Below are 19,786 nucleotides of genomic sequence, written 5' to 3' on the forward strand. Positions count from 1 at the left end.
TTCGAGGTGCCCATCACATCGCTGAGATCTGCTGATGATCAGCGAACAAATCGAAACTCGTTCTAATCATGCTGCGGGTCTGCGCCATCCATGCCCATTCTTATTTTGATTTCCGAAACTCCTCATGATACATATGATACATTGGTATTTACAGATGTTCGAACTTGTAGCACATTACAAGACGAGCCAATCGTCTCTCTAAAGGTGATGTCCAATTCTTTTCAGGACTTGTCTGCTCCCCAGCACAGCTCATAGAGGTGTTCCCTGTGCCTCCTCAAGTTTTGTAGACCCTCCAAACATTCGCCCAATGAGTTGTCCTCCCAGGCCAGCGCATCATCATCTATCAGATATATGTATGCGAACACGTCCGCATCGAACAAGCCTGGCCCTTCAGCACCGAAGAACCATTTATCTTCGCCTAGTAAAGCGGAAAGAGCTTTCAGTGCATTAGTCGCATCGGTGAAAAGCTGAGCGGGCGAGACAGTTGCCCGGCGTGTTGTCTTGAGAATTTCGGCAGTTGCGGCAGCGCGGAGGGTCTGATGGAGAGGTGCGCGGAGGAGGATCGAGGAGGGGAGGTAGAGACTCTTGAGGAGGGAGGTATTGGCCGGAAGGAGGTAAAGGGCGTATAGCTATCACGACATTAGTAGGTGTTGTTTGGCTTGGACGTGGTTTACTCACCCAGGCTGGTCGGATGTTTTGTGTTAGGAGAGCTTGGTAGGCTTCAAGGCGGGGCGACGAGATGTTGGGGAAGGTATGAGCGGTATGTTCACGGGCGTATTTGTGGATTTTCTCGCCGGTGAGAGGTTTCGATGGTTGCGACGAAGATGGTAATAGAAAAGGTAATGCGCCAGAGGGTGAAGCGTGGTTATTCGAGGGTACGATATCGAATTCGATACCCGCAATCTTCAACACAGTCTACCGAAACAGATATTAGAAATTGGAAACCCTCTATTATTGGAAAGAAGAAAAACATACCTGCCATTTCAAACACGAAGGGTTGTAGCTCGGTCTTCCTAACAAGGCATCTTGGTCTGCCACAAAGACGTATAGCGTAGGTCGTTGGCGCACAGTAGCGGGGGATCGCACAGGAAGCTCTTCAGGACCGTAGACGTGGAGGGGAAAATGATTGAAGAGATTTCTGATAGGGCGAGGGACGGCGAACCAGCGATTGGACTGGGCGGGTTCGACAGCGGACGTCATCGCGCTCGTGGGTCGAGGATTTTGCTTTGCTTTTTTGTCCTTCGAGGCGATCGTGGGAGGATTTGTTGTTGGACGTTGTCGTCAAAGCTGGAGCTAGAGCTGGAGGAGGGGCGGCCGAAAGACGGATCGGCGCGGCGGGCAAAACCCCGGATCGGGGGTACGTATCTTATTTTTCGGAGGACGGCATCATTAAAGTCGGGACTCCGGGGAGTCTATGATGGAATATTGATATCTCCATATTGGGACAGGCGTCTTTACTTTTCTATAGTGAGATGAGGAATCTATCAGGGAGCAATATTGGATGGGAATTCCATACCAGCAGCATGGTTTACAGTGTATCCGACTATGTTATGTCATAGGGGTTATTTCTTGGCAATGTGGAAGCAAAAGATAACTAAACAACAGAAGAGATGACCGCACGATTCATGACTCGGCATATATTTTAAAATGAAGGTCTTTCGGTTCAAATATACATTTGCCGACCCGAGTAGGTAGGCTCACAGAAGCGCCCCCAAGACCCAAGTCTCCGCAACAAAAGAGACATGGAAGTTTCGAAGAACCCACCTAGTGGGTAGCAGAAAAAATGACCTCCTAAGTCTTAGGTTACAAAAATAAATGGTCTAAGACCCATGGTCTAATGAGCATCAAGTGGTCCACTAATTTCGTCTCTTATGCTTCCAGCGGCCAATTTTTCTAATACCCTGAGGCCCACTTCATCTCCAACGGCTTCCGATTCTGGGCTGACTGACGCTTCTGGGGGTGGCGAATAATTTATGCAAACAAGAAAGACATGTTGACGGATCAGAGGCCCGAAAACCAAGGCAGAGAGAGAGAGATGCATAATCGGTCACCAATGTCCGAAAGAGCCGCACGAACAGTAGCAGAGAGAATGGGCAGATTCTCTCTCATCTCCATGTCGTGATGTTTTTTATTTGCTTTTTTTTCCCCTCTAACAATGGGATAGCTCGGGATCCCCACTGGGGGAAAAGTAAAGCGCACCAACTCGGTTGCTTAGAAAAAGGAATTCCGAAAGAACCCGGGCATGAACTAGTTTCATGACGAGGGTCTTTTTTCTGTTGCTGGGATGAGTTAGGACCCTTATCTTTTAGTAAAGTGAGGCTCACTAATAAAGCCTTGTAGGCATGCATGGTGGGGAGGAGTAAACAAAAGATAGGGAAAATGGACCGGTTAAGTTTGAGTTTAAGAATAAAGACGAGTGATGAATACTGCAGTGGTCATGTTGTTTATTCGTGATCTACAACATTATGATCTGTTGATTTGGATATATATCTATATAGGGACACATACATATATGCATGGTCAAATACGTGCATCTCAATCTGCAAGAGGCACGAGTTAATACTGCCGATCACCCCTTTCCCTTCTAGACGATATACGGGGTTCTCATACTATAAAAGTCTTTTTTTCTCATAACATGACTTTTTATTCATGACGATCCTGCTCATCACTGGGGAAGATTGCTTGTGGTCAGAGCAGAAATAACCCCGCAGTGTCCAATGATTGGGGGGCGCTTCTACGAATAATATAAAACCCCCAAAACATTAAAATACGCGACGAATAAAGGGAAAGGATAAGAATATGTCACTAGTGAATATCCGTAAGTGATGAGACGAGCGGTGAAGAGAAGAGAAGAGACAGAATGAAACATTTTGCGTATAGTCAAGCGGAGTAAAGGGCCCGAAGTCCCGGTAGGGCTCATCTGTACAGTAATAGTCTTGAACTCTAGACTTTGTTCTCGGTCTCTTTCAGGGTCTTTTTTTCTTCAATGTTCCCGTAATTCTCTCTTGTTGAACAAGTCATAAAGCAGAGACAAGAAAAGAACAGTGGAAAAAAAACTAGAAGAGCTAAAGAGAGGTGATGGGCCAACGCTTCCAAGATCGGTTTCCACCCCAGATCCACAGCTTTAAGTGACCCCAGTTGTTAGGATAAGGCCGAGTGATGATTTAGAAGGAAAAGAAAAAAAAGGATGTTCTATTTGTTTTCGTTGGCGCTTCTTTTTTTATGCCTGGACCCGCCCGAGGGATTATTGTCGTGTAACAAGGTACTACCCATGGATGCTTTATGCTACCGTATAGCAGAGTACAATATGAGGGTCTGTAACAGTAAAGAAGCAGACATCTAGAAATGGTAATGAATATGTAGGAACATTTGTTCTGCATGCAACATCGGAGGTTTACTTTGTTTACGGATAAAAGTAGACATGATAGATAGTCTCTTATTAGTTGGTGGCATGATAATTGACTGAGTCTGATCTTCTCGGCCTCATTCTTCAAACCAAAACTCGGCATCCTCCACTTTTATAGATTAACGTCAGTTCAACTTGACTCTTGTCCCCCTCCTCCTCCACACTCTCGGCGTTTCCGTTTTACTCCATCCGTCTACTACTACTATGTATACTGTAATCAACTGAGACCCCAGACACTCGGCCCTTTATCTATAGCGCAGATGCAAAAGACGGGAAAAAACAGAGCATCTATTCACCTTGGTTGCGGCATCAGCCTAAAGCCGAATTCGTTCACACCAACAATAACAGCAACAAGGAAATAGAAGGATTCTAGATGATTTGATCTTCAAACAACGTCACCATCTTTGTGCCAACTTGTAGCCAGAAACGTCACTCTGCAGACTTCAGCTTTGTGTGTGGCAGATTGTTCTTCCTGGACCCAAAGGGGAAAAGAAAGGACACCAGAAAGAGTGACATCCCCCGTCATTTTACCCCACGCGCTCAGACTAATTATAAGCCTACCATCATACATATAATAAATAACCTTGCACCAAAGTTGCATGCGCATACACACACACACACACATACATACATACATACATACAACACCGTGCTTTGCTTTGCTGTGCTGTCACTGTTTCTTGGCTGCCTAATAACCTAACCTCTCCCGAATACATATTCCCTCCCACTCCCACAACTTTGCTCCCACACTTCTTTTTCTTTTCCTCTTTCTCTATTCTACTCTACCCTCAAATATATCACTCGCTTTTCATACAACGTCCGTCACTATCTACTATACATCACTACCAACTCTCTCAACAATGGATGCCCCTTCAAGCTCAACCTCCAACTCTTCGGCTCAGCAGTCTCCTTCTGTTCAGATGGTCCCTCAGCCAGCTCCCACCCAAGGCAACAACCCATCAACCGCTCCTTTTCTCCAGGACTTTACACTCATTGCCGAGGCTGCAAAGCGAGCCCAGATGGCCATCATGATTCGCGATTTTGAAGACTGTGGCCTGTAAAGTCACAGAGAAGGAAAGGGAAAAGATGAACGAAACCATGCCTATCTCGACCAAAAGTCAACTCGACGAATTACTTGAGAGACATTGATTGGAGGGAGATGTACGGCAGTGGCATGTTTGGCTTATCCCACCTCACCAATCACGACATCCATGGGCCATATTCACATTCTTTGTCTCTCTCATCTCACTCACTTCCAACCACCACTTTCTTATGCATTATTTGCTATCATAGTTATGGTTGGAAAGTGGCCCCATCAAGAAAAAAAAAAGACATGGACATGGGCATCTTTTCTCGGCTCTATTCCGACTACGACTACGACTACTGCACAACAACGCACGCATCTCATGTGGGCCATGCCCTTTTATCCCCATTCGGCTCTTCATCCGACCGATAGAAGGCTCGGTTCATTTCTCTTTCTCGAGCTTCTCTAATCTTGTCGGGCCGGGAATGTTTGGATATCGACCTTGTATTCCCGGAATGAACCGCCGTCATCTTGACCCGATCCTCGGCTTTGTCTCCGCAAGCAATCAAACCAACAACGACGCATCCGGACATTGTCGTCATACCAAGACATTATGGTTTATCTTCTATCTTGATATCCTGCTTTTTTGACATTCTTGGGTCTTGCTTTCTTCTTGTCTTTCTCTTTTCGGTATCAACAGCGGATATCCGGTGTTTCGGCGTTCTGGCACAAAAATGGAGGGCACATGAATGATCCCCATATACTAGTTTAGTTTGTTTCTTGTTTTCTCTTCTTCCCCATTACACACTCCACTTTCTGCAACGACATGGGATATGCATGTGCGTCCATGTATTTATACTGCTGGTACATACATGAATGACTGGATGGACGAACGTCTTTTATACCACGGGGACGAATCATGTTTTATTAGTTATGAGGCCGAAAATGTCATGGCAAGGAGGGTCTGAGCTGCTTAGATAGATACCTTGCAGTACTATAATGAGATAAACAGTCACACACACACACATTTATATAAATTGCTTGATTGTAGTGAATCGTGCTTCCGAGGTAAATGATGCCACTTTCGGCACTTGAAGTAGACTCCAGATTTCATGCACGTGGCCATTCCCAGTATCTTGGGTTTATCGAATTGGTACCTAAGAATAATACACTCCACTGTTTAAACGTATTCAGCTGTCAGCCAACTGCCGCGGTTGAAGCAGTTTGATAAACGATAAATATTTTGATAAGATACCTAACCACGGCTGCCGGATCACTCACTACTACGGTACAGACACTACCTCGTATGCAGTCCCCCGGTACCAGAAAAGTTGGCCGATCAGGATATAAGAAACAACTTAAAAAGCCAGTTCATTTGTACATACAGTATAAGCTGTTTATCTTTGTGCTCTAAATCTTAGAGGTCGAGGTTTCTGCTTCATACGTCCGCCACAACCAAATAGCATTAAAGTCCAAGTCTCCCCTCCATCACAACTCTTCAAAGTCATGAGATAACAAGCTAAACGAGAAAACATCGAGATCTATCACAAAAGTTCCTTATCGCTTCCCCCCCATCCCAAGCCCAAGACTAACCCTGCTCGACATGAGGCCCCCCGCACGCACTCCCAAAAGCTCATCAACGGCACAGCAAAACCATTCGGCAAGGCTCAGTGCTACGTATCGGTCAACTCCGTGTCTATCTGGATCTTGCAACTCGCTGTAACCCTGCTTCTGAAAACAAGGTGGTGTTGAGAAACGTGGGTTATCACACACACTATCTTACATAAACTGAAACCTTTGACAATAAGAACCACCCTCAAGGAAAACGATAGCCCTGTGAGACGTAGACTTTGACGTGAGATCAGACTCAAGACTCGGCCGCAAATATGCTTGGCGCGGACCCCCTGGTGTTTCAACGCTCTTCAGCTCTCGACAGTTTATTTCCTCTTTTGATCCGGGGAAATACTTCCGTCTGCAAAGCACAACCAACTGCATATCATCCATCACCATACCCTTGCTGCGAACACTCAAAACATCGAACCAACACCACGTTCCTCTGGATATCCTCGAGGCTGAGTTTCGAGTCCCATGCGATCCTTTTTCAACCCCCCTGAGAGATGGATGGAATTGTCAGCCACCCGATTTACAATGATTAATAGGTCGTAGAGGCAAGCTCATCTTCTCATCGAGTCGGATTCACCGTATCAATCTTGTTTTCACTGTTGTCTCTTTTCAACATGGCCACTTCCCAGACCTCTGAGCATCCTCTTTTCACGGAGCTAAGAGAACTCATCGCCTTCTTTCCGAAACTCGAAGATGAATTTGATTTTGACAAGTGTCGTTGGCAAAAAGGTGATAAAAGTCGCTGTCGTAATCCACGTAAAAGTGTTGCAGGCGAAGCCAAGGCTCTTTGGTTCGAGATCGAGAGGATGAAAACATGTCCAGATATTGCCACTTTTTATCCAAAGGTTGAACGATTAATGAAAATCACTCACTGTGATTCGCACTTATTCAAATATGTTCTGCCCTTATTCCAAGAGTGGAAAGAGAAGCACCGCGTGGACGTCAAATTGACCCAGGCTCCATCGGAAACCCAAGAGCCCAACAGGGTCTTGATAGAGGATTCAGACGAGCCATCACAGCCGGGAACACCAGAACCAGAGGTGTTCGATTCTTTTTGTCTCAGCGATACCTCGCCCTGGCCTACTCCTCTCACTGAAGTCGATTCAGTGAGAACTCCAATCAAGGGTCCCGCTTGTATCCTTGACAGATCCATTCCAGACACTTCATCTGGGACAGTTGATCAAACCTCCTCGTCCGTGGAAAACAGCAACAACTCCATTGTCAATGCCATCACAAAAGATATTTCGACCTTGTCTCTTGGCCAAATCCACTCGACCTCAGACAAGTCACCCGTTAATGGCAAGCTATCCTATGCTGAAAGCATCTCAGAGGACGATGAGCTTTCTTGTCAGGAAACATCAGAGAGGCTCACTGTCATCCCTAATAGAAAGCCTGTTGCCGAACAGACGGCCTCTGATGTTTCAGTACGCCAAGAAAACACTCCCGAGGTGGAAGATGACCCTCTCGACCATCCAATTAATGTTGAGGGTATCGGTATCGGTCGACTGTATCGACAGGGAACTCTGAAGAGAAGCTCGCCCATCTTCAAGGCTCTCACCACTCCCCCCACTCTGAGACAGCGGAAACATGGCGTTGTATATGTCTTACAGCACACCAAAGATGAAAAAGTCTTCAAAATTGGATACACTAGATACAATGCCGTTAAGAGACATAATCAATCCGGAAATTGCTATGGGAAAAACACCAAGGTCATCTATGAATCCGAACTTGACTTTGCTGGCGCTGAGAAAGCCGAACAGCTGGCACACGTGTTTCTTGGAAATCACAACCTCCGAGTTCCGGAATGCGCGTCTTGTGGCGGAGGCCATAGAGAATGGTATCATGGTCAAATAGGCGATGTTCTCATTGCCACGCTCAAAGTGATGGAAGATTTTGTTCAGCTGCCTGCTTATGAGTTGAAGGCTGGTCAAAACGAGGATGGGGAAATGGTGGTGTCGCAAGAGGCAGAAAGGAGAATCAAAAGCATGTTCGACATTTCCATCAAAGGGCTTCAAGGCTCTGCGAGTACACAAAACGGGCCTGCCAGCATCCAAATGGATTCGACTACCGCGCAGACTGCTGTCCCTCAAGCTATGGCTGATACCCCCATCAAGTCATTAGAGGCAGAGCCCTTGAAGAAATCGGAATCATCTACTGGTGTAACTATGGGTCGGTTCGTGGGACGTGCGAAGAAGGAAATTGAAAAATTGAAGATTCAAGTTTCATTTTCCAGAGAGGGTACGCCTGAGTCCAGTGATTCTCGAGAGCCGCCAGGCGAGGGCGAGAATTTCTTTGCCACCTTTCACTGGACACTTGGAGGTGGCAAGTCCAGTGATGCTTCAAAGGGAGATGAGAGTCCTCAGGGATTGAGCGCGCTCATCCAAGCTATGGCACACAGAAAAGACAAATTCAAGGAGGATTTTGCTACAGGTAAACGAGAGGCTGAAATGAAGAGCTGATGGTAAGACGCATGTTGGCTCGTGTATCTGTATGTGTATGTTTATTTCAGTAATCCAACTGTTTCTTCACAGTTTCGATTAGCCATGCTGGTGTTTAGTCGGTGTCGTGACCAGATCCTGCTGTACAATGTGCGTCTTGTGTTGTAGCACAACATGCGCATATGATGCAGGTCAGACCTGACTTTTTGCGTCTCTTTCGATCTGTACTTTGGTGAATCTTGTGGTGATCTGATTATGTGATCAAGATGTGAATGTCATGAATTTGGTCATCAACATATTAAGCCAGACAGAGTTGAATATGAGACATTAGGTATGAACGTTTGTAAGCCCCGCCATCTGCTTCACGTGTCAAACCGGCAACCGTTTTATCAGTTTCAACAGCGCATTACAGAGCACAGTTCCTCCTTATAAACGTTTGATAATAAACAGAAGTCGCTCTCGAACATCAGCCCCCGTTCTTGCCTGCCAATTTATCTTAGCGTATGCGCTAGATAAGCACTCCGGATGCTCGTACGGGAAGGAAAGTGTGTCACTCTTTCCGAAAGCTGAGCAAAAAAGCACGCGACCAGATCGATTTTATTTCTTTTCCTCTCTTTCGTCTTTTCTGACATTTCGACTCCAGTAAATGTAGACTACTTCTTGATGTCTCTTTAGATTTATTCTGTCGAGTCTAACAAGATATCAAACAATATTTACGGTATATACTGACTTATAACCCCCACAAACATCCTTATTTCGTCATTACAACCCCACCATTGGATCAGAACTGATCGATCCATCCGTAGGTCCATCGCCCGACCCGAAGAGACCCTCCCCCTCACCTCCATAACGTGCGCTATCTCAACATTCGAATTCGTAACCCGAGTCGAGCAATTTTAATTCCTACACTTGTTCACCGCCCTACAATCCCAGCATACCTTTCACCTAGACACCAATGGCTACCGAGAACCCTTTAGAGGATCGCATCTCCTCTGTTCCCTTCGCGGAACAAGGTCCCCAATGGGATAGCTGTTGGAAAGATGCCTTGACACCTTGGGATCGCGGTACCGCCTCCATCGCCCTCCACGACCTCCTCGCCCAAAGACCCGACCTTGTGCCACCCTCTCAACACCAGGACCATCGCGGACATCCTCTCCGGGACTCCACGGGTGCTATCCAGAAGAAAACCGCTCTTGTACCCGGCTGCGGCCGCGGTCATGACGTTCTGCTCTTAAGCTCGTGGGGCTACGACGTTTGGGGTCTCGACTATAGCGCTGCTGCGAAAGAGGAAGCCATCAAGAACCAAAAACAAGCCGAATCAGAAGGTCTCTACAAGCCTGTCGACGGTTTGGAAAAGGGCAAGATTCACTGGGTCACCGGCGATTTCTTCAAGCAAGATTGGTCCAAGAGTATCGGTGATGACGGCAAGTTTGATCTCATATACGATTATACGGTAATTTCGCGTCCTTTGACCCCTGAACTTCTGGGTCTTTCTCTTTTCTGGTAAGCTAACTAACTATATAGTTCTTGTGCGCTTTGCCTCCAGATGCGAGGCCAAAATGGGCCAAGCGCATGACAGAGCTGCTTTCCCATGATGGCCGTCTCATCTGCCTCGAATTCCCTTCGACAAAACCCATGTCTGCCAACGGTCCTCCCTGGGGCGTCTCTCCGGAGCTCTACGAAGCCCTTTTGGCAGCTCCAGGCGAAGAAATCGCATACAACGACGACGGTACCGTCCACGAGGATCCCTGCTCAAAACCTTGGGCCGACGCCCTACATCGATTGAGTCTTCTCAAACCAACAAGGACACACAAGGCCGGCATAAGTCCAGAAGGCGTAGTGATGGACTTCCTCTCTGTGTGGAGCCGATAGCCAAACTGAGTGCTGTTGGTGACCGAAGCTTCTTCTTTACGTCTCGATACCAAACAGCCGTCGCATATGATTTGTCGCCGTTGTACACAAAAGAAAAAAAAGCGATCTTCTGTTTTCCTTCCCATCATGATGTTTTTCGAAGAGAGTTGTAATGCTCTCCCAGACCGTAGCCGTGCCTGTAGTATGCCAGCCATAGTGTCTTTCCCGACTCGACTCCTTCTTCCTCACCAATACGTTCCATGCGCCCGTCTTGCACCACTCGAATTTCTGCCTTGTACTGCCGTGCAAGTGCCATGAGCTCGAGCTGTCCTCCCCATTCGGCAGTGTCCTTCATCTTGCGAGCATAACCTTCGAGATCTTCTTCGAGGAAAGGGGCAAAATCGTCTCCGTGCTCCAGCATGTAATTCGAAGCGACCCTTCGTACTGTCTTATAAGCCGGCTCTTGTGTAGTTCCATCACTAAGAGGAATTTCGTTTTGTCCCAATTGATCCGCAACTGCGGAAAACAGACAATGTCCATCCGGTGCAATGTCCTGCTCTACCAGGCCATGCTTCTCAAACATCGTCTTCATATACTCGCTCTCCTTCGCCCGGTGATTCGTCATATTGGATGCCTCCTCCTCTGCGCGCTGCGCCTCGGCTTCCTGCTCAGCAGCCCGTCGAGCCATTCTCTCCTTTTGGCGGTTACGTTTCTTCCCGGGTTGCTGTTGCTGTTCTACTGGTTGCGAAAGGCTAAGTTTCTGAGTCTCTTCAGCTAGATTATCCCCACCTGGCTTATCCTCTACCTCGGGGACAGTATCGTCTTCGTTGTTGTCATTGTTCGTGCTCTCGCTCGGGTTCAGGGCAGCGATCTCAGAGGCTTGCTTGTCTTGCAGCTGACGTTCCATCTCTGCGCACTCATCATTGACGCCTTTTCGAGTCTTCTTGGTAGCATTCTTCTTCTTTCCTGTTATGCGACCCTGCAGATCCTTTAGCTCACGGCGGTGCCGCGTCTGGATCTGCTCAAGGGTTTCTGTGGGTGCGGGGTTCTCCATGATGGATTCGTGGTATCGTCAGAGGTAGTACAAGCTTCGTTGAACTTTGAGATCTTGATGGGGTAAGTCGTGGAGACTTGGAAAGAATTGGCCGGGTCGTCAGGAAGAGCTAAAGAGGAAGAACTTTGTTTGGAAAGCATTGAAGCTTGGAGAGCTGTGCAGCAAACCGCGGGGTAGTGGGAAAACTCATCAGTGGGGCATTTATTAAATGAGAAATGACGTTGATTCTGCTGAGACAGCTTCACACAACGCCCCCAGATATGTATGGTGGAACTTAGTAGTTAGCCATACACATATCAGAAACCTTCTGCAAGGTATAATGTACCTTAACTCGAGTACCTAGGTAGCTATGGTTCAGCTGATAAGCTTCCCGTCACCAGCGTCTACAGCAATGGACAGGAAAGAGGGTTTGTATTGAAACAGGCCATGCCTGGTCTTTTATATTTTTACTATCTAATTCTCAAAGTTCAAACATACCTGACCTTTGGGGCAGGTTCGAACTTATATGGCCTTGCGACATCTTTCGCTGTAGGCAAAAATCTTGTTCGCCAGGGTTGTGACAAACCTCTGACCAGAGCAATGACGGAAGGGCTCATGTATCCTCCCAACTTTTTTGATGACTGTAACATCATTTCAGTAAAAGAAAGAAACCTAAACTCCATAGCGAGTGCCGGCCAGCTCTGAGGCCGTCCTCAACCCATCCCAAAGTTGATATATAGAAAAGGGTATAATATCCGCCTGTGACTCTTCCTTATCCAAGGTGATTGAGAAGAAAAACAAAGAAAAATAATGAAAGTGATAATTGCCGTCGTGGCTACTGTGAAATCATGTAATGTATATACTAGAATCCCTTAAAAGGGTCATCACGGAAGAAGTCTTCCTCTCCAGCTGTTCTACTTCCGTAATAGTAGTCGTCGTTTGTTGTACGGGTGCTGCGAGAATTGTAGCTATCTCGGTGTCGACTTCGACTTCTTCGTCTTCGTTGTTCCTTGCTTCGCCTTCGAAGTGAGTGCCGGAATTGGTCTTGTTCGTTAGGATGGTTGTTGATTTGAGAGAATGCCAATGGGCTAATGAAAGCCTCCATTCGCACGGTACCGATAGCATCAAAGAAGTTGCCTGGATGAGATGAAGCTTCTGATGTTCGGTGTGAGCCCGTTTGACTCATTGCCCAAGCTCCATTGCTTGATGTGTGTGACTGGTAGATATCTGAATCCGCCGTCCCAACACTCTGATCGGTGGTGCTGTTGGTCGACTGGTGACCTGTGATAGGACCAGAAAATCCTCGGAAAGAAAGTGGTGGTGGTACATGGCCACCTGTGTTGCTCCGCTTGCGACCATGAGCCGCGGCTTGGTTGCGATCATTGAAACGTGGTATCAGTGGGGGCTGCGCTGCATCTATCGAATCGTCTCGACTTGTAAATCCTCCAGCAGGTTCGATCGTTGGGAAATTCGCCATGTCTCCCACCTGTGAAGATGGCACACTTGGGATGCTAGGGATGCTGGGAATACTGGGTGGTGCAGCACGACCAATCGTACGTCCCTTGGCAAGACGGATTGAGTCTCTTATACCACCACGCTTCAACTTTGGTTGGGGTGCTTCAAACTCAGGCATCGGTGTATTCTGAACTGCTGGCGGTGCTGCGATGTTTTCAGGAACGGCTTGAGATGAGTGTGCGAGGAAAGATAATGCTGTTAACCAGATGTAGTGTCGTTCAGCAGAGTCTGCTGTGAACTTCAAGGCCCTCTGCGGCGTCAAAATTAGAATTGATCGGTTGAAAACGGATGCCACGCCCTTTGGTGGAGGGTTGTCATCCTTGACATCGAGTACGGATTGAATTGTCACTGTTTTCGTTAGTGGGATTCTCATGAACAGAGCCAAAATCACTTACATTTTCGACCAGCCTTGCCCATGAGGGCGCTTCCGGAAGCTGGCTGCTTGCTGCTCCACAGAATAGCTCGCTCATAAGGAGCGAGCCAAACCCATCTTTTATGACGATCGTTGCCAGTATCATCCTTGCCATTATTTTCGGGCATACCAAAAGATTTTCTTCTGCGAACATACTTGAACATCCACTCGCCAACCATGGTCTGAGCAATAGCATCTACTACATTCGTGCTCTGGGCGGCGCTCTGCGTGGAAGGTGGGTCGGTGCTGGAAGTGTTGAGTGTGTTTCCAGTATTGTAGGTGTTAAAGGTGTTGTCCGTATTAGTGGAGAGCTTGTGCTGGTGTCTATACTGACCACTATGGCGAGCACGAGCGCGAGGAGTTGTAATGTCGTTCTTAGGTAGGGGAGGGAGGCCCGGACTCTCAGGGGCTTCGGTGGAAGGGGATAATGGAGCAGTTGACCGGCTATCTTGCTTACGATGTCGTTGATGACGGGGTAATGCAGCGGCAGAACGGACTTTACGAACACTGCCAGCCCGATAAACGCGGCCTGATCCACGACGCTGGAAGAAATCGCCCCGTGTTGGGCTTCTCTGGCCATCACTAGGTGCACTCGTGCTTGTTGGAACGTTTCTAGAACTAGCTCTGGTCGGAATAGGGAATGGAGGAGGGGTTTTGGTGTCGGTCAGACTGGGGCTCCTTGGCCGACCCTGGTGACTAGCAATACCACTTTGTATCATGGCTGCTTTGCGCATAACACTGGCTCGATTGGATGGCATGGCAGCAGGGCTCTTCTCAAATCCTTTTCCAGATTTGACCGTGAAGGGTTGGTGAAGCTCTGTGGTAACTCGAGGTCCTTGACGCACCATAATCTGCTCAGGAGATGTCGGGATGGTACCGATAGTAGTTGTTGTTCCGGTTGAGCTACGCTTGCCAAAACGACTCGAGATGGACTTGGGACGAGGCGCAGATAATGCCGTTCGATACTCCAAATCACTCAAATCGGCATCGCCAAAGTCGTCCGCTTCGTCAGAGCTTCCGCCATCAAACCCAGCAAAAAGACTGCTAAAACGAGGTGGTCGTTTCATTGGAGCTCTTTGGCTAGAGAGGGGGCCATCATCGTTACCTCCAGGATATATATCATGAAACGAGTCGTCCTCAGGTAGGGATATCGGAGATGAGGGTTGGTCGCTAAAGCTCTGTCTATCCAATCGACGCGGGTTTCGTGGTGGCACATTGCCAGGGACCGGTGTAAAGTTCTTTGTCGCGTCAATGCCAGATGACGGGTTGGGCGAAGAAGGCCGCGAGGAGATGGCAGATGGCTGAAGATGAGGGGGAAGTAAAGCCAATCGCTTGTCTGTCTGAATGCCTTCTGTCTGTACGGCTGCTTCAGCTGTTGATGTTGATTCAGATAACCTGACTTGGCAGCCAAAGTCTTTGTGAAGAACAGGTAACCGGGGCTCTCTAGGTGTGCTGGGGCGACTGCTTGGAGGGTGAACACTGATACTTGGAATTGCAAGTGGAGGAGGTGATGGCAAGCGACCAGGTGTTGCAGGTGCTGCAGATGATGGGGGAGTAGGTGGACGATCGGTCTGCGTAAAAGAGGCAACCATAAGAGGCTTTTCTACCACGGGAGGCTGCACTGGAGGTGGTGGAGGTGGACGAGTAGGCGATTTGGGCGTCATGGGTAGTATCAATGGTTCTTCGCTCGTCTGAACAGCGGTCGAGACCATAACTTGAGTCGCTAGAGGTCCGAAACTGAGTGGACGATGAACACGTTTGCGGCGCTGGTTGGCCTCAATCTCGCCATCTCTAGGAGAACACTCAACTTCAGAGGATTTGGTACGATTCAGACGCTCAGGTGTCGCAGGTTTCACAGGAGACAGCTTAGGTGAAGGTGGTGGCGAGTACTGAATTCCAGTGTCGACGTACGAAACTTTGGATGCAGTGATAATGGGAGGAGTCTCATTCTCGTTCTCCTCGTCCTCCAAGGCTTCTGGCACGGGATCGTTCATAAAAAGTCGACCGCGAGTTACGCTTCCTGTCCTCTTGATACTCTCCAAGCTCTGATTTCGAGCATGGAATCGCTTTACCGGGCTGTCTCGGCTGAGATTCCTTGTATGGAAAGATGATGCGTAGTTTGACATGGCGCTTTCCCGGCCATTGTCGAAGTCACTTTGCTCATCCTCATCGTCGAAGTTCAGCTCATCAGCCAGTGTGTTGCCATTCATTCTCAACACTCCAATGCCGCTTGTCATAGAAAACCGAACACTGTTGGTCATACTCATGGTTCTTATGCTTGCAGCATCGTTCTCACGGCCACTTTCCTCAGCCTCGCTATCATGGCCAGTAGTCGCCCCAGCATGTGCGTTCTTCGATTGAGTCTGTTGGTAAGCGGCGACTTCGTCGAGAACAATTTGTAGGCGGCTTTCCGCAACGTGAAGTCGGTGTTCGAACTTCCGTCGTTCGCTCTCCCAACCTTCCTTCTCTTGAGCCCATAAATTGTGGACTCTGACCGAATCCTCTTCTTGGGTTCGAAGCTTCTTCTGAGCAGTTTCCAGTCGCTTTCTTGTATCAGCGACAGATTCGACGGCATCTTCCTTCTCGCGAGCCAACTCTCTCAATGCTGAGGAAGATCCACCTTCAAGGAGAGAAAGTTGTCGCTTGAGAGATCTGCTTTCCTTGCCTGTTTCGGTGAGGTTCTGTTTCAGGGAGTCCTTTTCCTCTTTTACCGCATGCAGAGATGCTTCGAGTGTTTCGATCTGTCGAGTTTTCTCCTCCTGATCTCGACGAAGGTTCAAAATCTCGGATACCAAGTTGGCGTGCAAGGTGGGAGTAAATCGTCGAGGGTCCAATATACTGATCGTTTCATCGGTTGTGACATTCCTGGATGATCGTTTGGAGCCCATGTCATTCGGTAGTTGAGGGGGAGAGGAATCTGGTCCTGGTGGTGTGACAGAGCGTCTTGACTTTTTTGATGTCCTTGAAGGTGTTCGGTAGGGAGTATCCAACGGGGTCGGCAGCGAAGTAGCAGCCGGCCCACTCAGATACTCATCATCTGTCTCCCAAACGCCCATGGTGAAGTTCTAAGATACTGCCGAGGGTGGAAATGATGGTTACTTGCGAAAGCCAACCAGTGCTGTGCCCTGCTCAAGATAATCAGTGTCGACGCAGTATTGCGTTCTGGTGTACGTGATCAGTTGTTGTATGCTTCGAGGGATACGGAACGAGAACGAACCTATAGATAGAACTATACTGGACAGAATATTAAAAGTCTTAATGGTTCACAAAATTGGTGACTCAAACTCAAGAGAATAATCTCAATGCCACTAAGCTCGCCGTTTTGTTCATGGATCGTATCATGGCTACGCATTAATTTGTTAGCTCTCTAAACTTTGCAGAAACGATAATGCGATTGAGCCAGGCGCAATGCATATTCAATTCATGGTAGAATATAGTACATGCGACAACGGGAGTAATTTGAAACCGGCATTGACTTACAACTTGAGGGAACGCAGACAACTGGCGTTTTGAATCAACCTCGCTGCTCACATGTAGAGCTAACACAATGCCATGACATCGACCACAATGAGGACTGACTGTCAAAAGGTTGGAGACAAAGTAAAAGTGCAATGAGTGACCCGATACAAAGAAGAGAATGCCGATATAAAAGCCAGTACCAGCACTAGCAGTGGCAAAGGCAGAAACAATGGCAGACAAAGACCAACACAAAAGTGAGGAGCTTGATGGCAAGAAAGGAAAGATAAGGAATGATGAAGGTATGCTCAAGAATCTCGAGGGGTTCAAGAGGTAGGTGGTAGTGACGCGGGCTGTTCCTAGGACCAAGTGTGATTAGAGCCCACGCGGCGCAGACGACCATGTCCCTGTTGAGTTATATCCACTTATGAGGCGTTCAGTTGAACAGTCCAATTGCTAATGACAATAGAGCAGAGCCTTGCAGATACCAACAGATGAGGGAGGTCTGTCTAACGAAAACAACCCAGCACAGGCCTGGGGCAATTACATGGGCCCTCGCAAACTTTGAGCAAAAAGGGAATGGTGGTCTTGTTAGACGGCGGGAGGTGGAGCCAGGCCAGGGACCTGGTTGTCTTTGATTAAGGGTCGACGAGGCTTACATACTCACTCGACTGGTGAGCTAAATGAGGGACAACAGCGTCGGTACTGACGATGTCCATCATTTCCAAAGTGTGTTGGCGCTCGTGAGTGTTCTATGAGAGCTAACATTGGACCTACTTACAAGATGTCTCATTGGGATTGGACCAATGTCAACCAACAGTTCTTGTTGTCATTTTCTTTCAGCTTTAAACTAACTTGGATAGCTTTGTTGTCGCCTGTAGCCGGCTTTGCGCCATTCCGTGCGGTCCTCTCTGTAGAATAGTGACCGTCGACGCCTCTTTCGATTCGACCCGTCCCTACCAAGGACATCCAATCGAGTTTAGCCGCTCTGTGAGAGTTCCACCCTGGTATTAATCTGGCCAGGCACGTCGCATTCAATCAATTGTGGAAGTGACGAGTGATTAGGATTAGGTAGGCCGGGGCCTGTAATTGACGGCACGTAGTAATTCCATTTGGCCATCCTTGTCGATGAAATGGGTCCTTGGAAACACAACAAGAAGAGAAGAAAAATGATTTGTCAAAGGATGTGCTTAAAGTGTGGTAGATGCAGATGCAGTTGATGTTGATGTTGATGAGGAAGGGGCCATTGAGGGGTTTGATGACTGAGGCCTTCCATGAGATCACATTTTGGTTCTCCTAGGTACCTGACTAGGTACGTAGTACAAAATTTGTACCGAGACGAGAGCAGGAGTGATGGTTCAACATGTTCCGTTCCACGGGAACGTTGGTGCCTGAGGCTAAATTCGATCAAGGTAATCGAACCAAGAACCAGGAAATCTCTGCAGTCGCCTGATGATAATCTTTGTCGATGCCTCTCAAGAGTCTAGAGACAACAACGTCTGTCCCCCTTTTGGAATGCGCTAAAGAACGCTCCCCGGGAAGGCTAATGCACAAGCCAGGGGCCCTTGTGGTTCCGCAATATCGGTCCTGCATATTCCCAAGGATTGGTTAATGAGCCGTCGAATAGGAAGTTCCAGGCTTCTCGTGTTGGTCTCGCCGGAGGCGTAATTTCCTCTCCTCTCATTCATCGTGACATTGATGATGATGCTGATGAATTTATGGTTCTAGGTGCAATCCCCGACAATCACATCTATGTAGATTTTCTCGAAACCCAGAATGGCACAATGGAGCCATTGATCATCGGTAGCACAAAAACAACATGGGGCTCCTCGCCGGATTGGTCATTCTTCTTGACCTTCTCCATTTCTGGATAAAGTTGATTTTCCCGACAGCTTCCTACATGCCGGTATGTCGATACACAAGTGTATGGATAATGTTTCGCCTATTTCCCTGCGACAGCTAGATCTTATCATCTGCTTTCACAAAGACATGGGCGCTACTCTGTACAAAATCTGCTCCGAAGCTAGTTCTATTATTGTTATTAGCGAATCTAACGCCTGGTCCAGCGTTCTGGTACCGGTACTTCAGCCTCCAGGACAAGCAGTGCACGAACCACCTTTCTAGAGGTAAACTGGCAAGCAAGGCTACGATCTCGGGGATGCAGCTCCATACGTATGCCACAATTAGCCTAGGCCCTGTCACAGTCAGGGTTGCTTTCTCAGCTGTCAAGGACGTGCGAATGCAAACGAAGCAAGCGATCATTTTGCCCCTGAACACAACCAACCAACCCCATGCAATGATAACATTGCCGAGATGTAAGAAAGAAAAGACAATCTTGCTCCTGTTCAATGGCTGTCACGAAAGCAAGGGCTCCTCAACCAGCTCCATTGAAACACGGTGGGAAGACGTCCGGTATCGCGATTAACAGTTTCACTCCCCCGCATACATCCCTTTAACACAATACAAGACGCATCTCGACCTGCGTTTTACTACATTTATCTGCACCTCGGTCATCCCAATATGCATGCACAGCATTCGGCTATTCACATGCATGTGCAACAATCTCCTACCGAGCTGTACCCCAGACGCTGTTCAGGGCTCCCTACTCGCTTCTGCTCCACTTCGTATGCACTCAATTTGATTATCACCGCTCCTAAGTCAAGTTTGTTTCTTGCTAAATTACCGTCGGCCATCCCAAGGACACCGACGACGAAAACAATCGATACCAGCAGGTTCATAAGCAGGATTCGCATGCATTCATCCCAGTCGCCCGTTGATTTCTACTGGTCTAGTGCCTTCCTTGGATCGGTCTCCCTCTCAATTCGTTGGGCATCGACGCTATGTTACCAACGTTGAGGCTAGCTGTGAGAAACATGCAATTCCTATGAGAGCAAAGATCGACCAGTAATTCCAAACTACCGAGCTCCCCGGTCGGCGTTCGGCCGCCGGCGTTCCAAACGTGACACTTGTTCTCTCGCAAGAACGGTTCAAATGCAAGGACCGAATCGGAAGCAAATCCACGTTTAGG

At 47.9% G+C, this 19,786-nt stretch overlaps 8 protein-coding genes across 8 annotated transcripts; 4 read left to right on the forward strand and 4 right to left on the reverse strand.

Moving 5' to 3' along the window:
* Positions 1–221: 221 nt before the first annotated feature.
* On the reverse strand, positions 222–1,200 carry FPOAC1_003189 (uncharacterized protein; the record flags this gene model as incomplete). Its single annotated transcript, XM_044847760.1, has 3 exons — positions 222–629; positions 679–915; positions 976–1,200. 3 exons carry the CDS (start codon positions 1,198–1,200, stop codon positions 222–224), a joined length of 870 nt encoding a protein of 289 aa, XP_044713676.1.
* A 3,066-nt stretch (positions 1,201–4,266) lies between these two features.
* Positions 4,267–4,467, forward strand: FPOAC1_003190 (uncharacterized protein; the record flags this gene model as incomplete). The annotated part of the gene is made up of 1 exon (XM_044847761.1): positions 4,267–4,467. One exon carries the CDS (start codon positions 4,267–4,269, stop codon positions 4,465–4,467), a length of 201 nt encoding a protein of 66 aa, XP_044713677.1.
* Positions 4,468–6,667: 2,200 nt separating this feature from the next.
* On the forward strand, positions 6,668–8,512 carry FPOAC1_003191 (uncharacterized protein; the record flags this gene model as incomplete). Its single annotated transcript, XM_044847762.1, has 1 exon — positions 6,668–8,512. One exon carries the CDS (start codon positions 6,668–6,670, stop codon positions 8,510–8,512), a length of 1,845 nt encoding a protein of 614 aa, XP_044713678.1.
* A 934-nt stretch (positions 8,513–9,446) lies between these two features.
* Positions 9,447–10,363, forward strand: FPOAC1_003192 (uncharacterized protein; the record flags this gene model as incomplete). Its single annotated transcript, XM_044847763.1, has 2 exons — positions 9,447–9,944; positions 10,016–10,363. The coding sequence occupies 2 exons, from the start codon at positions 9,447–9,449 to the stop codon at positions 10,361–10,363; spliced, it is 846 nt and encodes a 281-aa protein (XP_044713679.1).
* Positions 10,364–10,487: 124 nt separating this feature from the next.
* On the reverse strand, positions 10,488–11,396 carry FPOAC1_003193 (uncharacterized protein; the record flags this gene model as incomplete). The annotated part of the gene is made up of 1 exon (XM_044847764.1): positions 10,488–11,396. One exon carries the CDS (start codon positions 11,394–11,396, stop codon positions 10,488–10,490), a length of 909 nt encoding a protein of 302 aa, XP_044713680.1.
* Positions 11,397–12,237: 841 nt separating this feature from the next.
* FPOAC1_003194 (uncharacterized protein) lies at positions 12,238–16,358 on the reverse strand (the record flags this gene model as incomplete). The annotated part of the gene is made up of 2 exons (XM_044847765.1): positions 12,238–13,238; positions 13,286–16,358. The coding sequence occupies 2 exons, from the start codon at positions 16,356–16,358 to the stop codon at positions 12,238–12,240; spliced, it is 4,074 nt and encodes a 1,357-aa protein (XP_044713681.1).
* Positions 16,359–16,397: 39 nt separating this feature from the next.
* Positions 16,398–17,480, reverse strand: FPOAC1_003195 (uncharacterized protein; the record flags this gene model as incomplete). Its single annotated transcript, XM_044847766.1, has 4 exons — positions 16,398–16,464; positions 16,520–16,536; positions 16,783–17,117; positions 17,426–17,480. The coding sequence occupies 4 exons, from the start codon at positions 17,478–17,480 to the stop codon at positions 16,398–16,400; spliced, it is 474 nt and encodes a 157-aa protein (XP_044713682.1).
* A 1,097-nt stretch (positions 17,481–18,577) lies between these two features.
* Positions 18,578–18,882, forward strand: FPOAC1_003196 (uncharacterized protein; the record flags this gene model as incomplete). The annotated part of the gene is made up of 2 exons (XM_044847767.1): positions 18,578–18,664; positions 18,718–18,882. The coding sequence occupies 2 exons, from the start codon at positions 18,578–18,580 to the stop codon at positions 18,880–18,882; spliced, it is 252 nt and encodes an 83-aa protein (XP_044713683.1).
* Positions 18,883–19,786: the final 904 nt, after the last annotated feature.

This window comes from Fusarium poae, chromosome 1 (assembly GCF_019609905.1).
Source record: "Fusarium poae strain DAOMC 252244 chromosome 1, whole genome shotgun sequence".
Classification (NCBI taxonomy): Eukaryota; Fungi; Ascomycota; class Sordariomycetes; order Hypocreales; family Nectriaceae; genus Fusarium; species Fusarium poae.